The sequence below is a fragment of the Coenobita brevimanus genome, chromosome 25 (assembly GCF_032717465.1).
Source record: "Coenobita brevimanus isolate Jiangsu-jjx chromosome 25, ASM3271746v2, whole genome shotgun sequence".
In the NCBI taxonomy this organism is placed as follows: domain Eukaryota; kingdom Metazoa; phylum Arthropoda; class Malacostraca; order Decapoda; family Coenobitidae; genus Coenobita; species Coenobita brevimanus.
The window spans coordinates 10,077,808-10,102,783 of NC_136978.1; the positions used below are offsets into that span (position 1 = coordinate 10,077,808).

Consider the following 24,976-nt stretch of genomic DNA (forward strand, 5'->3'; position numbering starts at 1 on the left):
TTACTGATTAATGACAATTGGCTGGAGATAAAGTCGAGTACTGTGGGCTATGTGAGGGAGGGAGGGAGTTGTGTCATGGTAGAAGAGGTCGTCGCTAAATAGGAACAGAAATTCCCAGGGCTGATGTAGAACTGTATGTGTGGGATGAGGGGGTGTCGTGAGTAGAGGGGTCGGTATTGAGAAGGGGCAGAAATATCTAGCTACTCTGTTGTAAGATAAAGAACGGATTAAAACGAAGCACACTTATTCTTGTTATGTTGGCGCAGTCGTTAAATCCTTGAATAAAATGGTCATGCATTAATCCGAAAAAAATCGCTAAATGCAGTTACATTCATTCATCCTGCTCTGTTCCTGTGTATCTTTCTCTTTAATGTGGAAGGAACACATCTTTCTCACGTTTCTTGTTCTTCCTTTCGTCCTCCCCTGTTCACCTTCCTTCCCACTTCTCTTTCCTTCCATTCCCCCATCCCATCTCTCCCTCTCATACCTTTATGTCACATCGACTCGTCCTCTGCATTTCGCCCCTCTGCTATCTCGTCCTCTTCTTCCTTTCTTCGCTCATTTCAACCCGATTTAGGAGAAAGCAAAGCAGAGGTTGAGTGGGATTAATGTACTCACCCAGGGGCGCATCCAGAAATTTTCTAAGGAGGGGGGGGGCCGTAGTGAGGTGAGGTCAGGTAATCCGGTAATTACAGGGAGGTCACATGCAGGTTTAGGGTCAGGGAGCTGCTGGCTCATGTGTTACTCTTTGTTTGTACCTGCCAATTTTTCATGTTTTGCTGTTATCGAAATAAATGTATATAAATTTTCAAAGGACCCAGAGAGCTAAGGGGTGGGGGGCCGGGCCCGGTGGCCCCCCCTCCTGGGTGCGCCCTTGTACTCAACTATACCACCATAGTAGTGAAAGGGTTACTCAGTCCAGCGTTTAACTCTGTAGCTGCTAGAATATCTCCCAACCTAAAGTAATTATCCGGTGTTAGTCACACATGGCGCTGAACCTAGCAGATGGTAAAGTTGTCGTACTGCGTGAGGAGTGACGACATGACCTTGACCCTGCCGACAGATTGGAAGCAAACGCAAGAGTGTCGTTTATTGTCTGTTGTAGGTGTTGGCGGGACTCAGGCATGGGGTGATTCTTGTAATGGAGGGCTTGGAGATTTCACTCATTCATTACAAAGAGTCTTTTCTAAGCGCCATGTAATTTACTGGCGGTAGCGAGAATGAAGTATAAGGGTACTTCTGAGATTAGCCGTTACATACTATTGTTTCTGGCTTTTGCTGGAAGATTTTAAACAGTTTTTCAAGAGACTCCTCGGCCTGAATAAATTCGTCATGCGGTAACTAGTGATTAAAACCTAAGTTGGGTTTACCTTCAAAAGGGTTAAGCTAGCAAACCAAGTGAAAGCACAAGGTGAATCGGTACGAGTTGGATAATTGTGAATATTTGGTCGGTAGTGGTGACGCAGAAGTACGTGACGCGTGTGATCGACGAGGACGTGTTGGCGGGCAACTCAGCCATCTTCAAGTGCATGATCCCATCCTTCGTGGCCGACTTCGTCAGTGTTCAGGCCTGGGTAGACTCCGAGGGTCGCATGTACGCGCCTGGCAGACCCTCTGGTAATACACATTGTCTTTTCCTTCAGTTGTCGCCTCCTCAGTCACTGGCGTCTCTTTGGCTCTGGGTGACGTTTGTATGCTAATTATTTCATTATCCTCTTAATAATCCCATCAGACCTGTGAAGATTCCATGGGCAGCATATGCACCTTGGCGTCCTTGATTTGTTCTTGGCACATCTTTGACTTCGTGAGAATTTTACATATACTACTAATCTTAATACTCTCACATACTATCATCCTCAAGATGAAAGGTCTCATCAGAGCTGAATGGGTCTTCTGGTGTCACTGATTAACTTGCTCATTGATGGGGTTTCTTCTGAACTCAGTAAAATCATCTGGCGGCAGGAAGGATAAGATGCCATTGTGCAGGAGTAAATCAACCATCTTCTCAAGCATGGTTTATAATTGTGTGGTCAGGGTGTGTATTGTCCTGTTCCTGGTCACGGCTGGCTGGCACACAATCATCGGCAAGATGTCAAAGCTGTCAAGTGTAATCAGTGAACAGTCGCTCCAAAAAGTATATTTACATGGGTGATCAGTAGTTTCATAGTGAGCGTTTTGTGTGTGTGTGTGTGTGTGTGTGTGTGTGTGTGTGTATCTAATGTTTCATATGTTCGTCATTTTTTTCTATCTTGTGATCACAAAAATAGCAGACAGTACATTGTATACTTGGGATATTACTAAAGAATAATCATATTGAAACTTTTCGTCCATTGTTTCAAAACATAAATGCAGGAAAAATAAATATACTTTTATGAGGGACTGTACCCTGTGTATGTATCCATCCTGGGAGGCGGTGGGAGGTGGCTGGCGGATATCTGTTATCTTCAGTAATGACTGTCCTACTTAGAGCTTGATCTACTAATTAATATTTTGTTTTCAGCTTCGTGTGAATAGTGAAGTATAATGATGGCCTCACATCCTCGTTCGCTACGCTTATAACCTTATCCAGTTCGTTATACTTATTTCTTTAACTCTTCTACTCCTGTCATGCTCTTATCGTTCAAACCTCCACGCCCACGCTCTCCTTGCCATATCTTGATCATACTAATTCATTTCATCCAGTCATCCGCACTGCATTAACTGCCTTTAGTATCATTATCCTTCTTATCACCCACGCATTCACACCTGTTACAAACGATCCCCTTTCCGCCGTGTTTTCCGAGATGGTACAGTACCTATTTTCTCACTCCTTTTCTCATCACCCACACCTCTACACTCGTTACATATTATCGCCCCGTCGTGTCGTGTTCTCTAAAGAGGGCAAAGTTACATGCAATCGCGAGTGTTAAATCTGACGGCGGTGGGTTGGTGCTGTTGCAGTGGTGGCTCAGCCGTACGAGACCCGCGTGTCCGACGAGTTTGTCATCAGGGGGAACGCGGCCATCATGAAGTGCTCCATCCCCTCCTTCGTGGCCGACTTCGTGACCGTGCAGGCCTGGGTCACCGAGGGGGGAGAGGCCTTCTACCCCTCAGACAACTACGGTATCACTCACACATCCATGTTCACCACATAACTTTAGAATATCAAAACATCCTCTTAGTTTACAGACCGATCATTCCTTTACCCAAGCACATATTCGTCATGTACAACTCACAAATTGACAAGTATATTGACTGAGAAACAACAGTATTTTAATCACTGATTTTGGAGAACAACTAAAGTGGTAGACGAAAAGATTATTTCATACAGATTCGTTAGTAGCTCACCCTTCTCAGTGGACAGTGAGAGGAGGATGACAGTTGTCGCCAAGGCTGTACCAGTAAACTTTAGTCTGCTATTGTAGTTGTTTTCAAATGACAAACGTATCATTGCTACCCTACGTTATTGAATCTCGACTGCTGTGGAATCCCTGTGTGAGACTGAATATCTAAGGTAGTGTTTTTTTTGCTACGTGTTTAAGCGAAGTAAAGTTTTATGGAATTGAAAAAGAAAAAAAATCCGATCTTACTGACATTCTCAATGGAAGATCTGTTGTTAGTCATGATAGTGCACAAGTACCAGCTTCTTTTTTTCAGATTCCTGAGAGGAGGCAACCCGGTGCAATAAAATCTGCTCTAACAGTATTCAGCTCGTGATTTCATGTAATGCCGGCAAAAATATATGCTGACTTATTGTATTGTATATTCTTGCACTGAATTCAAAGCATTGGTGTAGTTAGTGGCTCCCCGCTGGATAATGCTGCTTCTTTAATCCCTTCGCTACAACGAAGCACTTTTGGATTATTTTCTTTCTTCTACATGACGGTTTTAATCAACATATGAGAGAGGCCTTGTGGTAAATGGGTTAACGTAGACTGTATCTAACATCTAAATATCGAAAACTAAGGTGAATAAAATCGTTTATAGATAGCAAGAGTTAAAAGAAAAATTGGATTGAAGGGGTCAAGTATGACTTTTACCTATTCACCTTTACATACTTAGGCCTCTGCTTCTATCATGCTTCGCCTGAGAGGCAAGAGGAATGAGTTTGAATGTTTTAAGAGATGAAGATGACCCATATGCTGAAATTCTTTTTATTGTGAAGATAACAGTAGTTTCGTTCGACTGTGATGCAGCTTCCAGCGGGGATTCAAGTGTGTATTGTTATCATTGTTATCTTCAAGTCTTTGGTTCTCGCAGCAGGTTACCATGGCAGTATCAGAGAGGATCGATGGAATGGCGGGATCCCGTGTCCTGAAAATTAAAGATACACATCAGCATTTTTATTTTCATGTGCATTTCACACAGTATATCATGGAGGATCAGTGCTTTGGCTTGACCCAGTTCTTGGATCATGGGATTTTACGTTATTGTACAGTATTTTATTTTTCCTTATTTTATTTTACATTATTGCCTTAAAGTTTTCAGCCGTACAACCTGTCGGAGTGTATTGGCATGGTATCAGACTGTATAAACCAAATATTTTAATGTGCTTTTATGTACAAATTTTCAGTCAGTATAGGTAATTGAGAGGGTCAGTGAATTGGGTGTATTTTACATTTAATCTGCAACTTAAAATCCATACGATATAAGGATCAGTGAATTGGTAGTGTCCTTAGCATGTTTTGAGCCTTTTTTCTTCGTAATGTTTAACCTAAAAAATTTCAGTCCATACAGCATACAGTATATAATGAGACGGTCGATGAAGTGGCGTGGAATGCTGGAAAGCCACATCCGCAGAGTTCATCGTCATATACTCAATGTCTCCAACCAGTGTTATGCTACCTGACAGTTATGATTTTTATATCCATGTTTCCCAGCTTATGGTAGTATTATTAAAAAGTGTTTACTGATCCTCACTGCTGACTCCGCCTCCCTGGTGCAACGAGCTGAGGCAGTCCCTGCGATAAAAGGTCGTTGTTTGCTGACCTTTGCGGATGTCAGCAAGTCCTGCCTGAGTCATATAGATGAATGTCAGCGGTGTTTTAGCTTATTACTTCCTACTTGCATCTATTACTTCCTACATTTACTTACTAGTTGACATCGAAGGTCCATTGTGTGCTCCCATTATATACAATACATGTATTATATTTCAATGTAGGTTGAATAAGCTCAGAGAAAATATCAGGATGTAATGATCCATTATTGGGATAATTTCTAAACCTTTCACTACGAGGAGTCCCTTCAACGCTGAAAAAAAAAAAATTGTCTAGCAATAAAAAGACTATAATACAAATTACGTCTTTGTATAGAATGGATCAGTGACAAACCTGACCTGAAGGATAAAAATTGGGTCGTCTGTCTTGATATTTTCTTTGGACCGAATTTTACAATACTGTACATACTTCCCCATATGACGATGTGGTCAGGTGTGAGTTATGTCGTAAGATATATGCAGGTTTATTGATAATTATATCAGTGAATTTTGCATTAGTGTAATGATTATGAGTATTGGCAAACGTAATAACATATAGTTACATAGTCATTTGTAGAAAATTGAAAGAATACAATTTCATAAAAGTAGAGTAATATGTAAAGTGAGTAGTAGCATCTGTAAAGTAATATTTTTAAAATTTATTGTGAACTGTGCATTAAAACACTTTCTCATTCATACTTGTTAACTGCATTTTTATATTAGGGTTTTAGATAGGAAAGTTAAGTAGGTTAAGAATAAGTAATTGTGTTTACTATTTTACGATCTAAATTATAATGCTTTTGTATGAGTGTGCTGTATGCCATGTTACCTTAGCAGTACGGAAGTTTAATCGTCGTAGTCCTGCCGTATATTTGCATTTTTATCATTAAATCTGATTAATGATTTTCCTGTGGAGTAAAAATAATTGGAAGCAAACTAATTTTTCTGACTTCACTTTAAAATATAAAAAGTGCATTTTTTTTTTTTTTTTTTTTAACTGATGAATTTTGTACCAGTAGACCAGTTCAGGAGCCTGGTAGCTCACAGGAAACGTGGCAGACACAATCACTCACATTTTTCCACCACGGATTCACCTTCATTTGATTGCATAATTCATTCATTTAAACTGTCACGGCTTTGAAACATGGTGGTTCAAATTCTGGCATCCTTGAAAGTTGGCCCCCCTCCCAAAGCCTCCAACCCCGCCCACTGCGACTGCGCGGAAGGATGTAGGCGGAGCTGAGGGAAGAGTGGGTGGGGCTTGGAGGCGGACGGAGGGGTAGAAGGGGTGGAGCCAGTGAAAGGTGCCGTGAGGAAGGGGGGAGAAAGGGGGCTGCGATTGTAGGATGCAGATTCACTGACTTCACGATCATATCCCAGCCGTACGACTGGTTTTTACTGGAAGTACAAAGAAAGAAGGGCAGTGTAGAATCTCCCCCTGTCTCTTGTTCTTCCAGCAAAAATAAATCTTGGTTATGAGAGAGAAGCTGTCGTGAATCTCTTGATCTTAGTTCCTGGACGATGATTCACAAAATAATGTTACTGTCGAATTCCTGTGGTAACGAAGATGTATTTTTCCAGGAAGATCAGGGAGAGAAAAATGTAGAATGTTGCCGTATGTTCTTCCTGTTAAAACATCTTAGTAACGGGAGGAAAACGATCGTAAGTTATTTTGTGAACGTGAGCCCTGGACGCGGCCCCCTGGTCAAAGAGGACGCGCAATTTGCAAGTGTTTGCGGAGGAAGGTGAATCTGTGATGAGGGCATTGTGGCGGGGCTGTGGTGCGCTGCGGGGGGCCTCACTCTTGGACTTTTACTTTTGACTTACTTCAGATTGTAATATTCACAGTCTTAATTTTTCTTGCCTTCAGAGAGTAATGTTCAGTTATAATTTTGTCTGACTTTAATTTGTCATATTCACAATTTTTCGCTTGCTGTCATATTAATGTTGTTCGCAGATTCAATTTCCATCATAAAAGTTAATAATACCAAGTAGTATTATTTGGACTCAGTATTGCGTTCCTAATGAAACTATAACACTCAGTTATGTGATAATTATATTTATTTAATATTGGTTGGCTCAGATTGGTTGTTTTAATTCTCGGGTCAGTAATATTTGTTTTGTCACATTGGTATTTAAAATTATTTAGAGCAGTACCACTTTTTTTTTTTTTTTTAATAACTGGTAGTGTAATTAAATTTTTTTTTTTTTTTTGTAACGTAATTTTGTAAGAGAGTAATTTAACAGCCTCAAAACACGAAAGATGTAGTAGTGTTGCTAATTGCTGATAGTTCAGTTCCGTAAAAGTCCAAGGTGTTTGCTATCTCCGCAAAGACCAACACTTCCATCTCTTTTAGCCTGAGGTGGCTGTGCTGGCGTTTGTGCCTTTCTCTTTACTGACCCCTCCCTCTGTCCACCCACCAGACGGCAAGTACCTGGTTCTTCCCTCTGGCGAGCTGCACATCCGCTCCGTCAGCTCCGAGGATGGATTCAAGAGCTACAAGTGCCGCACCGTGCACCGTCTCACTCAGGAGACCCGCCTTTCTGCCACTGCTGGACGTCTGGTTATCTCCGGTAAGTCCGCACTCGGTTGGTACGTAGTAGAAGTTAGGTGGGAGTTACAGGGAAGATAGGGCTGGCAGCGAGGTTAAGTTGGGTAGGGGGCAGCGGAAATTAGGTTGGGTTAGGTTAGGGAATTAGGGGGAGGGGAAGTTAGGGAGATTTAATGCAGTAGGGTTATGTGATGAGGGAGAGGAGGAAGGGCCGATGGGGTGAGGCTAGTGCTCAGGTTAGTGATGGGGTGAGGAAAGTTGATGTTAAGGCAGGGTAGTGGATGTCTAGGGCAACAAGGGTCAAGTAAGGAAGGGAGGGGTAGTTAGAATTAGAGCGGCGGGGAGCGAAGTTAGGCAAGGTCTTTGGCAGCAGAGGCAGCTTAGGTTAGGGTAGGGAAGGCATAGAACAGAAGGGGTCAGATGAGAGGGTAAGGAAGGTTTAGAACAGAAGGGGTCAGATGAGAGGGTAAGGAAGGTTTAGAACAGAAGGGGTCGGATGAGAGGAAGTTAAGTTGGACGGCAGAGTCGGGTTAGGGTTTGTAATTTTAAAACAGGTCAGGTGATAACAACTTTAAAATGCCGGCAGCCTAATGGAAGGCAAATAATAGTACTGGGTGTCGCCATTTGATATGTAATTTAATGTTAGAATAAGTTTGGAGAAGGGAAGGCATGGTAAGGTTTAAGTATTGGCGATTCGACATACAAGAAAATGAATAGAAGGCCAAAAAGGTATACAAAAACAGGGAAGATACCAGTACAAGTGTAACTCATGACGTAATAATATTGCTATAAGTATACTACATGGCTGCAGCTTATGATGTTAAAAATATATACATGGAAATCAGTAACAAACTGTACAGTGAAGAATATATTGTAACGTAAATTCTAAGTTAGTGTTGTGCTATACTTGTAAAGGTACCGGAACCGTTAAATATGTTAGATCAGTAACTTTTGCACAGACGGTTCAAGGATATGCCGATCAGACAAATTAATTATCACTGTGATTAAAGGAACAGAAAATTTAGAGAATATTAGTTTTTCCCCGCACAGTGGGATGAAGGATACCGGATATCACAAAAATAAATTAGCATTTTGATTTAAAGAAAAAGAAAGGAAAAGAAAAATAGGTCACCATCTGCACAGTAAGATGAAGGAAATAATATTAGTGATATGCTAATCCACTCCATTTTTTTCCAAGGAGGGGAATATGATGATGATGATGAATACGTTTTGCTTCATCTTTCAATATTAAAAAGACTATATAAATTTTAAGATCACTAGTTTTTGCACAGTGGGATAATTGGAGGTTCCCCATGTGGTTAATAAAAATTCATATCTAAATTAAGATGTCTAAATTTGCGCAGTAAGTTGAAAGCTAGTTTATTTGAACGCGTCATGACACACACAAACACAGTGAGATAACTAGCGGGGCTGCTTTAAATATACAATGGCCGGGAAACCTTTTGATAGTCAGGTCCTATTTTTGCTAATTATTGTGGAAGTGCAAAAGTGGATTTGGGTAATAGGGGGTGAGTAGTGTGTTTTTGAGCCATTTTAGGGGGTTGGGGTGAAATTTTGACGTGGATTTCTGTGCTGTATATTTCTTTTTTATTTATTTATAGTGAGGATAGAGAAGTTAATAAGGCTGAATGGAAGGGTAAAGGCAGCGTAAGTAGGAAAGTTGTTTGAAAGAAAATGAGAATAGAACCTGATGAGGATAGTACTAGTGAATAATCGTAAAAGGAAGGGGGATGTATGGAAACAATAGTGTTGGGGGATAGAGACAAGGGAGGATAAAGGTTAGCCAGGATAGAAGATAGTGAACATGGAAAGGCTGAAAGGAAGGGGAAGCTTTAGGAGAACAGTATAGTATTGAGGGTGAATATTAGTGAGGATACAAACTATATCCTTTTTACTCTGTGTTTGGCCTAAATTTGCCGTTTATCTATTCTGATTGCTGGGTTGAAAAAAAAAAAAAAAAGATTAAGTGGAATATAAAGTCAGTCAGAAAGAAGTCCTGTGGAATGGATATATAGAAACCGTTTTTTTTTTTTTTTCCTGCCATTGAGCTGCGGGAAATAAGCTACAAAGGAACGAAAATCTAGGCCAGGTTAAGGTAAAAAGAGTATAGTAAACAGCTAGTGGCCTGGGCTGAAAGGAAATAAGGGACAGTAGAACAATAGGACAGTTTTTAGGAAGGATGGGAGGAGGGATGCAGACAGATAGGTAGCCAGGATTAGAGAATAGCATAGAATATAAGTTTTTTTTGCTAAATTTAAGTGTTATATTTGATTACAGTAAAGTTGAATAATATATGAGATTTTGTTAATTAGCTAAATATTAAACTAACGTAAACTTCCTGAATTGTTTTGCCTATCTTGTGAAATATATATGTAATAGATGTGTTATATTGTATATATGTATTGGATATATGTGACACACGGCCAGCGGCAACCTTGGAGCGACATTATCACAACACGACGAAAGCGACTGATGCCAAAACTGACGAATTATAGGGCCGACAGTAGGTGGCATGGAGGCTTCGTAGCATTTCTTCCCTAGCGATTTACTTTGCATATTACACCTTAATATTCTTTTGTACGGTACTGATATTGTTTTAGTGTCGATAAAATTTGCATCAGTAACATATAAGAGGATATTGAGGTCTAATATGCAGAATAAATCGCTGAGGAAGAGGTATTACGAAATCACACACGCCTCATAGAATAAGATCAAAAAAGCGTCGCCTCGTGGTGTGGTGTGTGTCTGGGGATGCCGCTGGTCTGAACAAGGAGCCTGAATGTTGGGATAGGGTACCCCTGCCGTCTCGCTAAACTCTCAGTCACACTATCAAAAAATTAATACATTGGCTTTTAACTTGCCTGATTTAATGGCATTGTCAAAATTTATCTTGATCATCACTTGACCTGCCTGAATTGATGGCATTAAAAAAAAAAAAAATCGATAATCACTTACTGTTGTCAAGATTCTAACTGATCGTCACTTGGCCTGCTTAAATTGATGGCACTGTATAATTCACCTTATTGCTTGCTGTTGTCAAAATTGAGCCGATATTCACTTAATGTTGTCAAAATTCAGCCGGTTATCACTTGCTGTTGTCAAAATTCTGCCGATTATCATTCGTTGTTGTCAAAATTATCGCAGTGAGTAAAAAGAGTCACATTATTGCTATCGTTCGCCTCTACCTGTGAGTGTTAGTGCTTCACTTGATGCCTCCGCCGCGCCGAGCTGGGTTCATTTATATTAGGGTCATGCGCAAGAGAAGATTCCGTAGCACCGCACGTCACCAACACAACACACGCTGGTTAGGACACAGAATGATGTAGGGTTAGGATGATGTGAAGCTGAAAAGTCCGTTAGGAATAGAGTGCATGAAGGTTATAAAGTGAAGTAGGGAAACAAGTGAGAAAAAGAGTTAAAAGTATAAGAGAGTTTAAAAGTGCACTAAGGTTAACACTGTCAGTCAAAGGACGTCTTTTTTTATTATTATTATTACACCCTGGTAACTGACGAATTTATTTTGGCTACCGTCAGATGATTTTATTTAACTTACAAAAAAAAAAAATGACAGTGTTAAAGAGTGCATAAGAGCTAAGGAGTATGCATGTTAATGAAGTATATTTAGAGTTAGTGTGCCAGAGTCAGAGATTAGATTAGGTTAATGTGAGGTGATGCACTCTGTGGTTAGGGTGAAGGGTGGTAGGGTTGGATGAGGGTGTGGCTTGAACCTGACCACTTTACTGACATGTTTCTCTGAGTGCTGAAGTAGATGTGACGGTCAGTCCTCTCACCGGGGTCCTGATGGCGTCTCAGGTAAGTGAAGCTTCTCTTGTTTTTTTCTCCTGTTGGTGCGTCTCAGACTTCACTCTGTCTGCAAGGCGGGGAGAGGGGCGGCCTCCCCTCTGCCTACAGTTAGCAAAAAAGTATCGTTGTCCTTGCTGTTTTGCATTCTGAAATACAAAATGGAAAGTTTAGAAGTGCTGTACTTTCTGAACAACTCTGAAGTCTTTTATTGTATGTTTACTTTCACTTGCTTACCTCTGAAGCTCACAACTAAAAAAGTGTTGAGTAATGTGCTATGTGTCCTGTTGCAGTGCCCATATATCGCTTTATGTCTTTCTTTAAACTAATTCGGCAGCAACATGAGTTTTAAGTCTCTAAATTTTCAGACATTCCGAAAAATTGGGATTAAACGTCCCTTAGTTAACGATACTTGCTTTGTTGACTGTATTTGTAGCAGGATTTTTGCCGTTTTCTTGGATTGTGTTTTTCGTAGCGAGTTTCACAAGCAGCGTTGATGGGTTGTGGTTCTGTCTGGATGTTTGACAGTACTGAGTGTAACCTTCCTCATCTTGGTGTTTTGTTCATATAAGGAAAGTGCTTTCATTTTTGCACTAGAGATGTATTAAGCTGTGTATTTGTAACCCTGAAAAGAATTTGTTAAATTATATGGAAATTATCCATTCTTGATGTGTTTTTAATCGCCGTATTTACACTTTTTCCATGAAATTAGGAAAAGAAGTGCAAGAAATAAATTACATTATTCTTAGCCTATATTTATGTACGGATGTATAACACGTCGTGATGTTTTAGCCTTCCTTTACGAGTATACGTGAATGTGAGGGTGATGTTAACCTGCCTATATTCGTGAAAGTGAGGGTGATGTTAACATGTATAAAAACGTGAAAGCGAGAGTGAAGTTAATCTGCCAATCAACGTGAAAGTGAGTGATGTTAACCTGTATATGTAAGTGAAAATGAGGGTGATGTTTACCTGCCTATATACATGAAAGTGAGGGTGATTTTAACCGGTCTATCTTCGTGAAACTGAGGGTGATGTTAACCTCATTCTAAACGTGAAAGTGAGGGTGATGTTAACCTGCCTATATACGTCACAGTGAGGGTGATGTTAACCTGTCTGTATATATGAAAATGAGGGTGATGTTATCCTCCCCATATACATGAAGGTGAGGGTGATGTTAACCTGCCTATATACGTGAAAGTAAGGGAGCTGTTTACCTGCCCATATACGTGAAAGTGAGGGTGATTCACGGGTTCCCTTCTGTGGTTTGCCCTTTGGAATCTTACGTCAGCCTTCCACTGTCATTAGGCCTGGTAGGTAGGGGAAAGTTAGGGGCTCTGGAACTCACTTAGGGCTTATTACGTTAATATTTTCCCCTCACAGAGTGTTGGAGCTGCTACGTAAGATAGGTTTCATCAGCTCATGTAAGTCTTGGGAAAAAAAAAATAAGGGACAAGGAATTAGCCGTGAAAAACATCTGAAACCGTATCAGTAAATTATCTGTCACTTATATTAGCTATTGCTTGTATCTATGTTTGCCTTCCGTCATACAGCAACCAAGCATTTTATAGCCAAATATGAGTGAATATGAAATCGAAAAAAAGAACGAAACCACTTATGATAATGATTGCTTGCTGCGGAGACATGTTCCTTAAAAACTGACATATGTCTTTTATGCATGTAACTCTTGGATGTTGAGAGTGGAAGATTTTCTCAGCTTGGTTTCTTGTACTTTCCCCACAATACCCTGCAAGCAAAACAGTGAAACCCGAGGCGGTAACCAAAAGAGAAGAATAAAAGAACGGAATTAATGTGCGAACGGTACAACTTTCTGCCGTAAATATGACATTTTTGTGGACGGGAGGAGGGTAGAATTCCAGGTTTTCTGTGCAAATAACTGGCTAAAGAAAGTTTTGCTTTAGCGGCGAAACGGAGTCAACGAGAAGGAGGGTAAGGGATGGGCTGGGAAGGCTGATTCATGATGGTGGTGGTGGGGGAGGGGTAAGAGGGGAAAGAAAATGTAGGCGTGGGAGGAACACTGTTGATCAAGATGAGGGTGAATGAGGAGATGAAGAGGGTAGAGGTCGGGTTTGGCTCTGAGAGGGGATAGTTTAGGTTACGTTAGGTCAGAGTAGAACGGAGAGACGTTATGTGAGACTTGTAAAGGAAACATACAAGAGGAAAAAAATATGGGTGTGAGTGGAACAGTGTTGATCAAGATGAGCGTGGGTGTTTGACGAGAGGTTAGGGGAGTGTTTGGTTCGAGAGAGTGGAGGTTAGATGTCAAGAATGGCCTAAAGGGAAGGATTTAGGGAGAGAAAATGGTGGTGTGGGAGAAACTGTTGAGCAAGATTTGGGTGGTTAAAGAGGGGAAGGTAGAAGTGGGATTGGCTGGAGAGAGGTTAGGTTAGGTTGGGCCTGGGAGCAAATATGAAATGGAGAGATGAGAGCGATTCAAGAAGAAAAAAATGCTGGGAGGAGGACCGACGGTGTAGCTGATCAAGACGGGGTTTGTTGAAGAGAGAAGGATAAGGTCGGGGGGTGGCAGGTGTGGGGCTAGCGTAGGTGAATTTGGGTTAGGTACAGAAGAGGAATTTGGAAAAGAATATTTGAAAGGATGAAGCTTGAAGGATAACAAAAAATGACAGGAGGAAAACAGGATAAGTTTGGCATTACTGGCGAGAATGGGGTTGGGGCTGGGTGAAGGAAGATAAGGTTAAGTTAGCTTAAAACAGTGAGAGGGACATGATAAGGAAAGATGCTGGTAGGAGGAACTGTGTGATCAAGATGAAGATTGTTGGAGACGATAGGGGTGGGGTTGGTTGGAGAGAGAGTATACTGTATGTTTGGCTAGAACGGGGGGGTGGGGGAGAGTTGTTGTTAAGATACGTTAAGTTAGAGTTAGGGAGGAATTAGATTAGATTAGGCTAGGTAAGGTTAAGTTAAAACGAAGGAACAAAGAGGGTAGGAAGATTCGAAAGGAGGAGAAATCAAGGAAGGACATCTTAAAGTGGAAGGGTTTGTCGCCATTGGTAAGGAACTGAGGCGGAAGGAAACGGAGAGAGGGTGATTGTGGTGTGGGAAGTGGAGAGATGTGGTGGAGAGAGGAAGAGCAGAGATGGAGGGAGACTGTTTGAGGAGGGAGGATGAGAGTTTAGAAGAGGTGAAAAGAATGGAAAACTCTATTAGTGTTAAAGGTGAAAGTAAGTGGTGAATAGAATAAATAAGAGTAGAAGTAGAGGAGGGAGAAGAGGAAGGGTCATTGGAAGAGGAGAAGAGATGAGGAAGGAGAAGAATTGGAAGGAAGTGGAAGAAGAGAGTGATCGTGGCGTGGGAAGTGGAAGTCTGTGATAGGCGAAAAAAGGAAGAGTAGAGAAGGATAAACTATAAGAGAAGATGAGCTAAGAGTAGGGAGTGTGAATTGAAATTGACTGCGTGTTATTCGTGATACGGGTGGTACAATCTACTTTCAATGAATTCACAGTATGTCAGTTGAATATGTCTCCTTTGTTTCTTACGGGTAACCAGCACCCTAGTATGAGTGGTGGACTGCCTTGAATGTTGAGTAAATGGACTGATGAGGCGAGTGGTTAATCCTGTCATGATCGAGACAACTCTAGTATTTTATATCATATGCCAAATGATTTTATTTAGCTGAGAGTGAGTCATACGATCCTGATAATGTTGGCTGAACCTAGCAGCGTAACACCAGAGGTTATGAGTGGAAATGTGGTCCAGCGTTACTAGGTACTCTGGCAATAGTTCTGCTTATGCGTTTTTGCTGTGTATGGATCTGCGTTTGTAATAGTGAAAAGATGGTTAAGATGAGAGTAATGGAGGTGTAGGGCGTTGTCGCTGAGTACTGACCATAGTCCTCTTTCATTTTTTTTTTTTTTTTTTTTTTTTTTTTTTTTTTCCCCCCTCGGCTAAAGATGTTGTTTTGGGGGACACCTTTGTTTATCTGTCTGCATCCAACACTGGGAAACTGTTGGATGGAATTTTGTAATAGTGACTGATGATCATAAGAGGAGCAAGTCATTATATTTTGTGCGACAGAGGTCAGGGTTAAACTGGGGCTTGGTGCTGCCCTAATTAAGATGTGTGCTGTGAATGCACTTGTTCCTGTTTTTGGACCCTATCTATCCCTCGGTCAGTGGGCACTGTGATGATAGTTCTTCCGTATTTGGGTTTTTCCTTATTCCTTTTGTGGATGATGATGATGATGATGATGATGATGAGGAGGAGGAGGAGGAGGAGGAGGAACAGATAAGAGACATTTCACAATTATTTACATTTGTGGAACTTAACATGAGGCTGAAAGTGCAAGAGTAAATTAGAAAAGTGTACGGACTACGTTTGGGGTACTAAAGTACTTCACCCGATTCCCCAACAATGGGTCCAGGTATTTTTTGTGAAAACTTGCACAGTGTTGCGTGTTTTGAGAAATGGCGGGGGTGAACTGGGTGGAATAAAGGTGTATGGGGGATCGAGGTGGAGAATGCCTAGATAGAGGGTGTGGAGAAGGTATAGGTGCAGTGACAGAATGGATGATGACCAGGAGTGCGAGGCTATGGAGTGGGTGGAATGAGAGAGAATGGGGGTGGCCTTGGGTGTGTGGGTGGTTGGTAGGTGGAGTACCGGTAATAGTGTGGAGAGGATACAGATTGAATAAGAGAGTGTGGAGTGGTTTGAGAACTTGGAAGAAACCCAGTAAAATAAATGTCAGCGGATTGGTGTGGATTGAGAATAAGGAGTATGGAGCTAGATTAGGGTGGAAAGTCAATATAGTGAGGATACAAGTGGAGTCAGAGAGTGTGGAGTGAGTGGAGCAAGAGAGTGCGGAGATGGAGTAAAGCGTCCATGTGGAAGGAAGGCAAGCGAAGATATTAAAAAAGTCTGGTCGAAGCAAATGAAGGGGAAAAGAGCTTTGGGGCTGGTATGTGATGAAGTTTGGTGGGGTCATGAAAGGTGAGAGAGAGAGAGAGAGAGAGAGAGAGAGAGAGAGAGAGAGAAGGATGGTGCTGGTGTATTTGAAGTATTAAAATAAATACTATAGAAGGGGTGAGAGAGAGAGAGAGAGAATGGTCATACAGTCAGGAAGAAGGCATGATGGACTGTGAGTGAGTGTTACTGAATGGAAGGTTATGAAGGTGCGAAAGTGTGGGTGCATGAGAAACGAAGAGAAAAATGAATGTGAGATAGAGATGAACTGAGAGCTTGGATGACTTCAGAATTTATAGTTTGAATCTGAAGTTTAAAATTGTGAAAAGGAGATGATGCGATTACACCAGGTGAGAATTTGAGGAAGCGGTGAAACATACATGATTGAAAAGAAATGAATTTAAAGATGAATGAGTAGGTGATTAGAGGCTTATAAAATGAGTCAATGTAGTGAGTGACTGTAGGTATTAGGTGAGTGGGTGAATGAGTTGGCCTGGAACAGTTGAATGAAAAAAAGCAGCGTTGAGTAAGTGAATATAGCAACCTGGGATATTTAGTGCAGGGAGGGGGGGTCTGAGTGAGAGATGGAGCGTGGAGGAATGAATAGGTACGTGAGTGAGTGAGTATGGTGGAAGCAGTAGCGGACCTTGACAGCTTTATAAATATGTGATCGATGAACAGAACCAGAAATATGACTGAGTAAGGTTTGGAGCATAGAATTGAGTGAGTGAGTGAATATGTTAGAGAGTAAGTATGGAGTTAATAGAGACGGTGAGTGAGTGAGTGAGTAGGTGAATCAGTGAGTGCATAGAAGTTAAAATAAGTGAGTGAGCGATTGAATAAGTGAATATGATGATGTTAACAGATGGTGGGGGCAGTAGTGGACCGCGCCTCCCTTCACGTGACCGCTCCGCAACTTACCTCGTCCCAGCAGGCACCCCCACCACCCTCCTCTGTCAGGCCCAGGCACACCCCCCACCAGATTTCAGGTATCCACTCTAGCCCGCTGTACCTCCAGAAGTACCGATGATACTGTTTTCCTGCGGTGTTTGGTGTTGTTACGATATTGCCACTGCCCCTGTTGTTAGATACCCTCATCGTCTCTTGTGACCGAGATAGCATATCGACACAAAAATAACAAAGAGCCTCCAGCTGGGCTTAAGCGCAGGTCCAGTACAGCTGAGTTGTTGTGCTGGTGTTTCCTGATGTGTTGTATGGTGTGGTGTGCAGCACTACATACCTTAGTGCCCTATGGTAGGCGTAAATATCGGTACACTTCTGAACGCAAGTAATATGGCAGTGGACAGTGACGTTCGAAACCAAGTAATGCCATCGTATGGAGACTTACGAACTTTTCATAGTATCGTGGAAGAGTTTTATGTATGAACGAAAATGTGGAGTAATGATGTCCGTAGCTGTACAACTGCTTTCATTAATCGGGTGTTACGAACAGTTGAGGCGAAATTACAGCCCGCCTAGCCTGCTCGAATATTACTGGTTAGCTTGAGAGGATTCCGGTAGATTAATACACGATGTAAGAGTGTAAGAAAGATTGATCGCATCCGTATATATGTTATCTCTGGTATTATCTAGTCTATGTTTGTATGAGACTTGGAATCGAACATTGAGTGAAGGAAGTAACGTTGGTTAACTAACTCAGTAATCAGGAATATATATATATTCTAGGCGAGTGAGTGAATTAAAAATGAAACAAGACGGAGGGGATTAATGCATCTCGAGTACGCTAGGATCCTTAAGGCATATAATATTCTCTAAGCCCTAGTCATCCCCTAAAATACGATCCACAGCAATCGATGTTATATCCAGATCCTCGGTTGTATTGCCGGGTGAACAGGGACGAGGGGGAAACAGACTTTTTCCAAGAATCTGATTGGCACGAGAATCGAAACCCGAGTTCTTCCAAGTGCAAGTTGGACGTGCTGCCATCCATCACCCATTCCCCCCTCAACTGGAACACAGAAAAGTGAATGTGTGTGTGTGTGTGATGTTACAGGTAGTGAAAAGAATAGTAGACTTTGTTTAGCTAGTGGTGCGTGAGTGAATGAGTGTGGGGTGAAAAAAGGACGTTTAAGCGAGTGAATGGTAGTGATTACGTGAGATATTGAATAAGAGTGAGTATGATGTTAACAGATGGTGGAGGCAGTAGTGGGCCTCGACTGCCCTCTCGTGACCGCTCCGACACCTTCCTAGTGGCAGCAGGCACCCCCACCACCCTTCTCTGTCAGGCCCAGGCATACCCCCCACCAGACTTCAGGTACCCTCATCCCTACTCCCCCATTCCCAGAAGAAGTACCGTTTGTCTATCGATGTTGTTGATGGTATTAATGCTCTTTTAAGTATTACGATATTATTGTTGTTAGATGGCCACGTGATCTCCGGCTGAGCAGATCTGTAGCACGAAGACAACTCACTGACTGCACCAGGGCGGAATTAGATGTTGTGGTGTTTTGTTGGATTAGTAATGTGTGACTGAACACAATGACTTGTTTTGTTATATGGAAATGTATGCAGCTTTATTTGGTGTACCATGTCGTCCATTGTGTTTGTCTGTATATGAATATGAGTTGGATTTGGTGTACATAGCATAGTCTAGCTCACTGCATCTTGTTCATAATTAGTGTTAAAGATGTTGATGGCGGCGTCATATTTAAAAAATAGTTTTCAAGTACCATCCGTAAAGAGAAATGGATTTTGTAGTGGAGTGTTGGGGGGTGGGGTAGCGTAGGGCTGTGAAGTGTCATGTTACAGAGGTCAGTGTTGTTATTCGAGGGCGGAACTCAACGCCGTACTGAAGTGTCGGGATGTGGTTTTATGGAAATATGTGTGAGGTTGTGGGGTGAAACATAACACCATGGTGCAGGGTAGAGATGGAGATGGTGGGGTAAGGTAGTGAGAGGCTGAAACAGGAGAGCATCCTTTTCACGCCCGTATACCTGACGGGCGCATTCCTGACCTAAACAAGAATAATTACTGGGTCGTGCTTTTAATACTTTCAGCATCGGCAGGCACGTTACAGGCTACGACGTCTATTTACCACGTTTCTGACAAGGAAGACTGACTGGGAGAAAGTACACACGAGGCCTAATCAGTACGTGTGTGATCTGTAGGGCGAAGTCACTTGGCGTTAATATTTGTGATCAGTGGGGCAGAGTCACACGGCGTCCGATTACGTCACACCAACGGCCTAGTCCGACTGATCCGTGGCAAACTCTTCTGGTGTCTTCTTTAACATAAACCAGAACACAGATTCAAAACTAGATAATGGATAATATTAGCGTAACAGTTGATGATCATCAGTGTTTGATAAGGACGGAATTAGTAAGGTGCGAGTTGATTTTAGCGCATTGTTGCAGTGATGATACGGGAACCAGTCTGAGTATTCGTATGATGATGTACAGTACAAATCCTCCTTACCAAACGGCGGGGAGTCCTTATGACAGAGAGAGAGAGAGAGAGAGTGTGTGTGTGTGTGTGTGTGTGTGTTTGTACTGTGGTATGTGAGTGTGTTGGTGTTGCAGAGGGTGTGGGCCTGTCTGGTCCGCGGCTGCCCACCAGGAACAAGGCACAAAACTTCGAGGTGTCTCAGGGGTCGGCCACCACCCTGCTGTGTGAGGCCCAGGCACACCCCACGCCCACCACCAGGTACAGGGAGGGGGGAATGAAGGAGGAGAGGTGATGAGGGCAAATAGGGGATGAAGAGGTCCTTCGTAGCGGCTAGGGTACGATAGTGTGAGAGTGTAGAATGAAGAGGTCCTTCGTAGCGGCTAGGGTACGATAGTGTGAGAGTGTAGGAACACACGTGACTCAGGGCAGCGGTAGCCTGGGTGTTGCTACTACTGCCACCCTGGTAATGATCCTTGGTTGTTGAAGTACAAGTGCGGGAGTAAATACGTTTGCCAGTGAAATGTAACTCTTATAACTTAGCAGCACGGGTGGTTAATATACAGTAGATCTGCCAATTTGTGCGGTTTTTTCGTAATCGCTACGAATTTAATATTTATTTTGCTATTATACAATCAAAGAAAGCATACAATTTCCGAAAATACACACACACACACACACACACACACACACACACACACACACACACACACACACACACACACACACACACACACACACACACACACACACACACACACACACACACACACACACACACACACACACAGAGTTGAAGGGTGTTAATGTGGATAGGAGCCGCGGAAGAAAGTTTGATATATGCTTTTTGCGTACAATTTTTAATAAGTATCTATCAAGTGGCTGAATTATTCTCATAATTTTAAAGTAGTACTTATCCTGCTTAATAACACAGTATCATTTAAGTCTTTAGTGCTCCTCCATTTGTCTAATTACTAAATGATAAGGGTTTGCATAACTTATTAGAGAAAAAACTTCATTGTAGATAATTAGCAAAAGAGTTTAAATTTAAAACCATTTTTAAACTTAAAAAGAATCATGCTTTCGTGGAGATTTAGTCTCGAGATGTGGAATCTACGCTGAACCGTACGATTTTTGGTGAGTGAAAGATGACAGGTAAAATAGCGTACCTGGAGCTCTTAAGTTTTGAGAATTTATCGCAGACTAGTAACAGTTCGGCATTAGTCACAATAAAATACCGGTACCTTAGTGTTCGTGGCGCAAAACTCTAGGTAGGATTAAGCAAGTTAAAGCTTTGAACGGCAGGGAGGAACCCTATTAAATAATAGGTTGTGAGTTTGTGGGTGTTGGTGTCTTTTTGGCGTGGGTAACTGTTGTGATGGTGATGATGGTGACAGAGCCGGTGGGTCTGGCTTCACCGCGGCTCCCCAGCAAAGAAACAGGTTCCATGCTGACTCACACTCAAGGCGCCTCCTTCGCACTCTTCTGCCAGGCTCAGGGCAACCCGCCGCCCGCCGCAAGGTCAGTGAATGCTAGGAAGGTCAGTCAGGGGCAGGCAGTGGCATCTCTGAAATGTACAAAACTGGTTTCGTGCTTAGGTCCAGACAATCAGGCAGGCCGGTATATAAAAGCATGATTTAATGCTGGCCATGTTTTTCAAGCGATTACGGTAGGGTTGCAAGCTCATGGGGTAGAAGAATTGAAGGATAGAAATGAATTAAGGCGTTGCCTCCATTGAGAGAGCTTTGGTTGAAGCGCGAAGTGCTACACACTTCAACAAGCCCTCCATATAGGAGTGTTCAAGTCGTAACAATGCATCAGACGGATGAATGAAGTATGTAATTGAGGTGCACATGACGAGGGTCGCAACCCTTTTTAAAACTTGGCGGTCGACAGAATACTGTCTAACCTTCAAGTGTTGCGAGAGATACTTCATCAAAATAAGCTAAGACTGTAGATGTATATTGTGCTTATGAAGTGAACCAAGAATTCCATAGACTTGATTAACGAGTGTACGGATGTATGTCCCATTCTGCTGTTTTCTTCATTTAGTGTTGCATGACTAAACAGAGCAGTGTCAACAAGTAAATGCCAAAACTTGGAGTGAGGTTTTACGATTCTTTGGACTGAAAGTAATTCACAAACAGATGGGGTGAGGTAGGATCAAGAAACAAGGAAATTCACAGTCGAAAAGCTATCAGATTGCTTAGATCTATAGAAAAAAAGAAAAAGAAATAAAAAAGAACTCTGCATGTGAAAATGTAAACTCCGTGCTGATAAGAAGTCATGAAGGAGGAGAGATTATTCAAGCTAGTCAGGTCAGCATTAAACTTCATTAAACCCTTCGCTGCCAAAATCTTCCCCCAAACTGACAAAAATCGTGTGTAGGTAGCAAGAATAAAGTATTAATGACATCCTGTAGCTGAGAGGGGTTGACGATATTGTAAATACGAGAAGTACGATAAAAAGTTGCGCGTGTAAAATCTTCCCGGAAAATCAAATAGAAACTCAGAAAATATATAAAGAAGGTAAATACGATAGAAGTTGCTTGCGTAAAATCGTCCCGGAATATATATAGAAAAAAGCGCTAATAACAAGGTAAGATGGAGGCGGGCGGTAAAGGTTTTGGTACCAATGAGTTTAGAGCGGCGGTAATAGGAGGTAATGATGTGTAATTAGAGTGTGTAATTAGAGGGTTGGCGTCGTCTTGAGTACCCAGAGGACCCAACATCTAGTGCTCCGGGGGTCCATTAGGTGTGTACTGCCTTTGCCGGGAGGAGGCACTTGCTTTAATGCTTTGGGGTATTTTGCTGTCTGGATGCTCTTTTCTTGACTTGCTCTTGTTCCTCTCTCTCTCTCTCTCTCTCTCTCTCTCTCTCTCTCTCTCTCACTCACTCACTAAGTATAGATTAGACAGTCCGTTCCATGAGCCGTACTAAAAAACAAAGGTCGTTATATTCCTTCACATGTCACCAATCGGGTTCAAACACTCATCGTCCATATTGAATACGCCAGTGCTACGTCTGTCTCACTCAGTAATAATATTGACAGGGGTCCTTTATATCTCGGTGGGCCCAGTGAAGATCAGTTGAAGCTGTTGTAACGAATCCAAAACTCCAGATTAGACCCTGCACCAGCGAGAGGTCGATTTTGCTTCCCTTACACACCAGTTCAGCATTCTACTACCTTGTCACCATCCCTCCCTCCTCGTTTTATGTTTCCTTCCCTTCCTACTTGTCGTCTTCTCTCTTATCCCTCCCCCTCGCTTCCACTGTTACTCATTCATTCCTCTCTCTGCTTCCCGCACTCATCCCTCTTTCCAATTTCCCTCTCATTCTCGTTCCCCTCCCCTTCTTTTACCTATTTCTCATTGTCCCCCCCTCTCTCCTCCTGACCCCTCCAGCCCCCGTGGGTAGTAGCAAGCCAGATCTCCCCACCCGTGAGAGGGGGGACATAGTGGGGCAGTCTGCTGGCTCCCCCGTCCCCCTCTTCTGCCCCGCACAGGCCCACCCACCCCCGCAATTTCGGTACGTCCCCAAATCCTTACAGCCCCTTCTTTGTCTGTCTTATTTAATGTTCTTTTGTGTCCTTTGGGGGTCTTTCTATTGCTTTGTCTCTTGTACTTCCTTGGTTCCACGTCATTATGGTTTTGTCCCCCGTATCTTGTTTTCCTCCCCTCATTTTATTTCCTTCCCTGACAACTTTTTCTCTTCTTCATGTTTCCCAGCTTCCTTCCTTCCCTCTCTTTTTCCTTCTCTCCTCACTCATACTCTCCTCTCCTTACTCTCATCCTCCTTCCTTCCCAATCCCCTCACTCAGTCATTCCTCTCCCTATTCTCATCCTCCTTCCTTCCCGGTCACCTTACTAATTTTTTCCTGTGTTTACTGTAATTCGTCATCCTTCTTAGTTTCCACACTTATTTCTTCCTCTCATTACTCTCATTCTCCTTCCTTCCCAATCCCATCACTGATTTCTTCTCTTTACTCTCATCGCCCTTTCCCTTTCTCTTCTTACCCATTTCCCCCACTCCTTACCCTCAGTCTACTTTCTTTCTCTCTTCTCCCTCCCTCATCCCACTTCCTCACCTCTCGCTCCTCACTCATCCTCTCCCTCACCTCTCTCATCGTCTCTCCCCCTTGGCTCCTCTAGCCCCAGTGGGTAGTAGCAAGCCAGACCTGCCCAGCGGTGAGAGGGGGGACATAGTGGGGAAGACAGCTGGTTCCCCGGTCTCCCTCTTCTGCCCCGCACAGGCTCACCCACCCCCACAGTTTCGGTACGTCCCTCGATGGATCTTAGTGGCCCGTTTGTGTCATTCGCTGGCCAGTTTTTAGTACCTTTTTCCTGTCTCTTTTAGCGTTTTTTGTCTGTCATTTTTACTGTTTTCCTATGTCCCCATTTTAACCCTTTTGCTCTGTCTTTTTCGTGTGTTTTTTTTCAACTGTTTTGTGTCTCGTTTTTCATTTTTATCCCCTCCGTTTCATCCCGTTCCCTCTCCTTTTCTCATTTTCCTTCTTCCTTTCCTTCCTTCCTTTCTCTCTCCCCCGTCGCCCTCTTTTGACTCCCCCCCCCTCTCTTTGGTCCACCCACTTCTATAATTTCTGTACGTCCTTGGAAATAACTAGCTTGTTCCTGTCCTTCCTTGTCGCCCTGTTATCTCAGTCCTTGTCCCGCCTTTCCTCCAATTTTTGTCATAATATAATGTCCACCTTTTCCTCGGTCTGGGTTTCTTATTTTCTTTTTTCCCCTCTCAGTCTGTTTCTCTTGTGTGTCCCTCTTTCTTTGGCACTTTGTTTTCGTCTCTTAAAGCTTCCCCTGTTTCGGTCGTGTCTTATAGTTTTCTCCATTATTTCAGTTTGTGTCCCGTATTTTCCCAAGTCTGTGTTGTTTTTCTGGTCATATATTACCCCTCTTCCCCAGCCTGTGTCGTTCCTTTAGTTTTACAGTCCCTCCTTTCCCAGCGTTTGTGGCCTTTCATCCCCTCTCGTATTTTCCTGTTTGTTTTGGTTTTCCTTTTTCCTTACTCCCTCTTGGATCCTCCTTCCCCTTTGTAATCACCCTCACCTTTCTTCAGCTCCCTTCGTGTCTCCAAATCTTTCCGAATCCTGCCCCTTTTGTGCTATTTATGTGATGCGTCCTTCTTCCCTGAGGCTTCTTTCATTATTCTCCTGTCCCTTTTTGTACTTATTCCCATGCTCCCTCCTCCTCTTCTCAGCCGTCACCATTCTGTTCCCACCTGTCCATGTTTACTTCCTCTCCTCCCCTTCTCAGCCGTCACCTAGAGTCTTTCATCCCCCGTCATTCCTC

The 24,976-nt window shown here is 42.6% G+C and overlaps 1 protein-coding gene across 1 annotated transcript in view; it reads left to right on the forward strand.

Annotated features, from left to right (window-relative positions):
- Positions 1-24,976, forward strand: part of Dscam1 (Down syndrome cell adhesion molecule 1) — an 829,655-nt gene that overhangs the window by 390,383 nt on the left and 414,296 nt on the right. Inside the window, exon 5 of the mRNA XM_080267762.1 lies at positions 7,379-7,528. Coding sequence (XP_080123888.1) covers positions 7,379-7,528 — 150 coding nt within the window. The remainder of the gene's footprint in view (positions 1-7,378; positions 7,529-24,976) is intronic.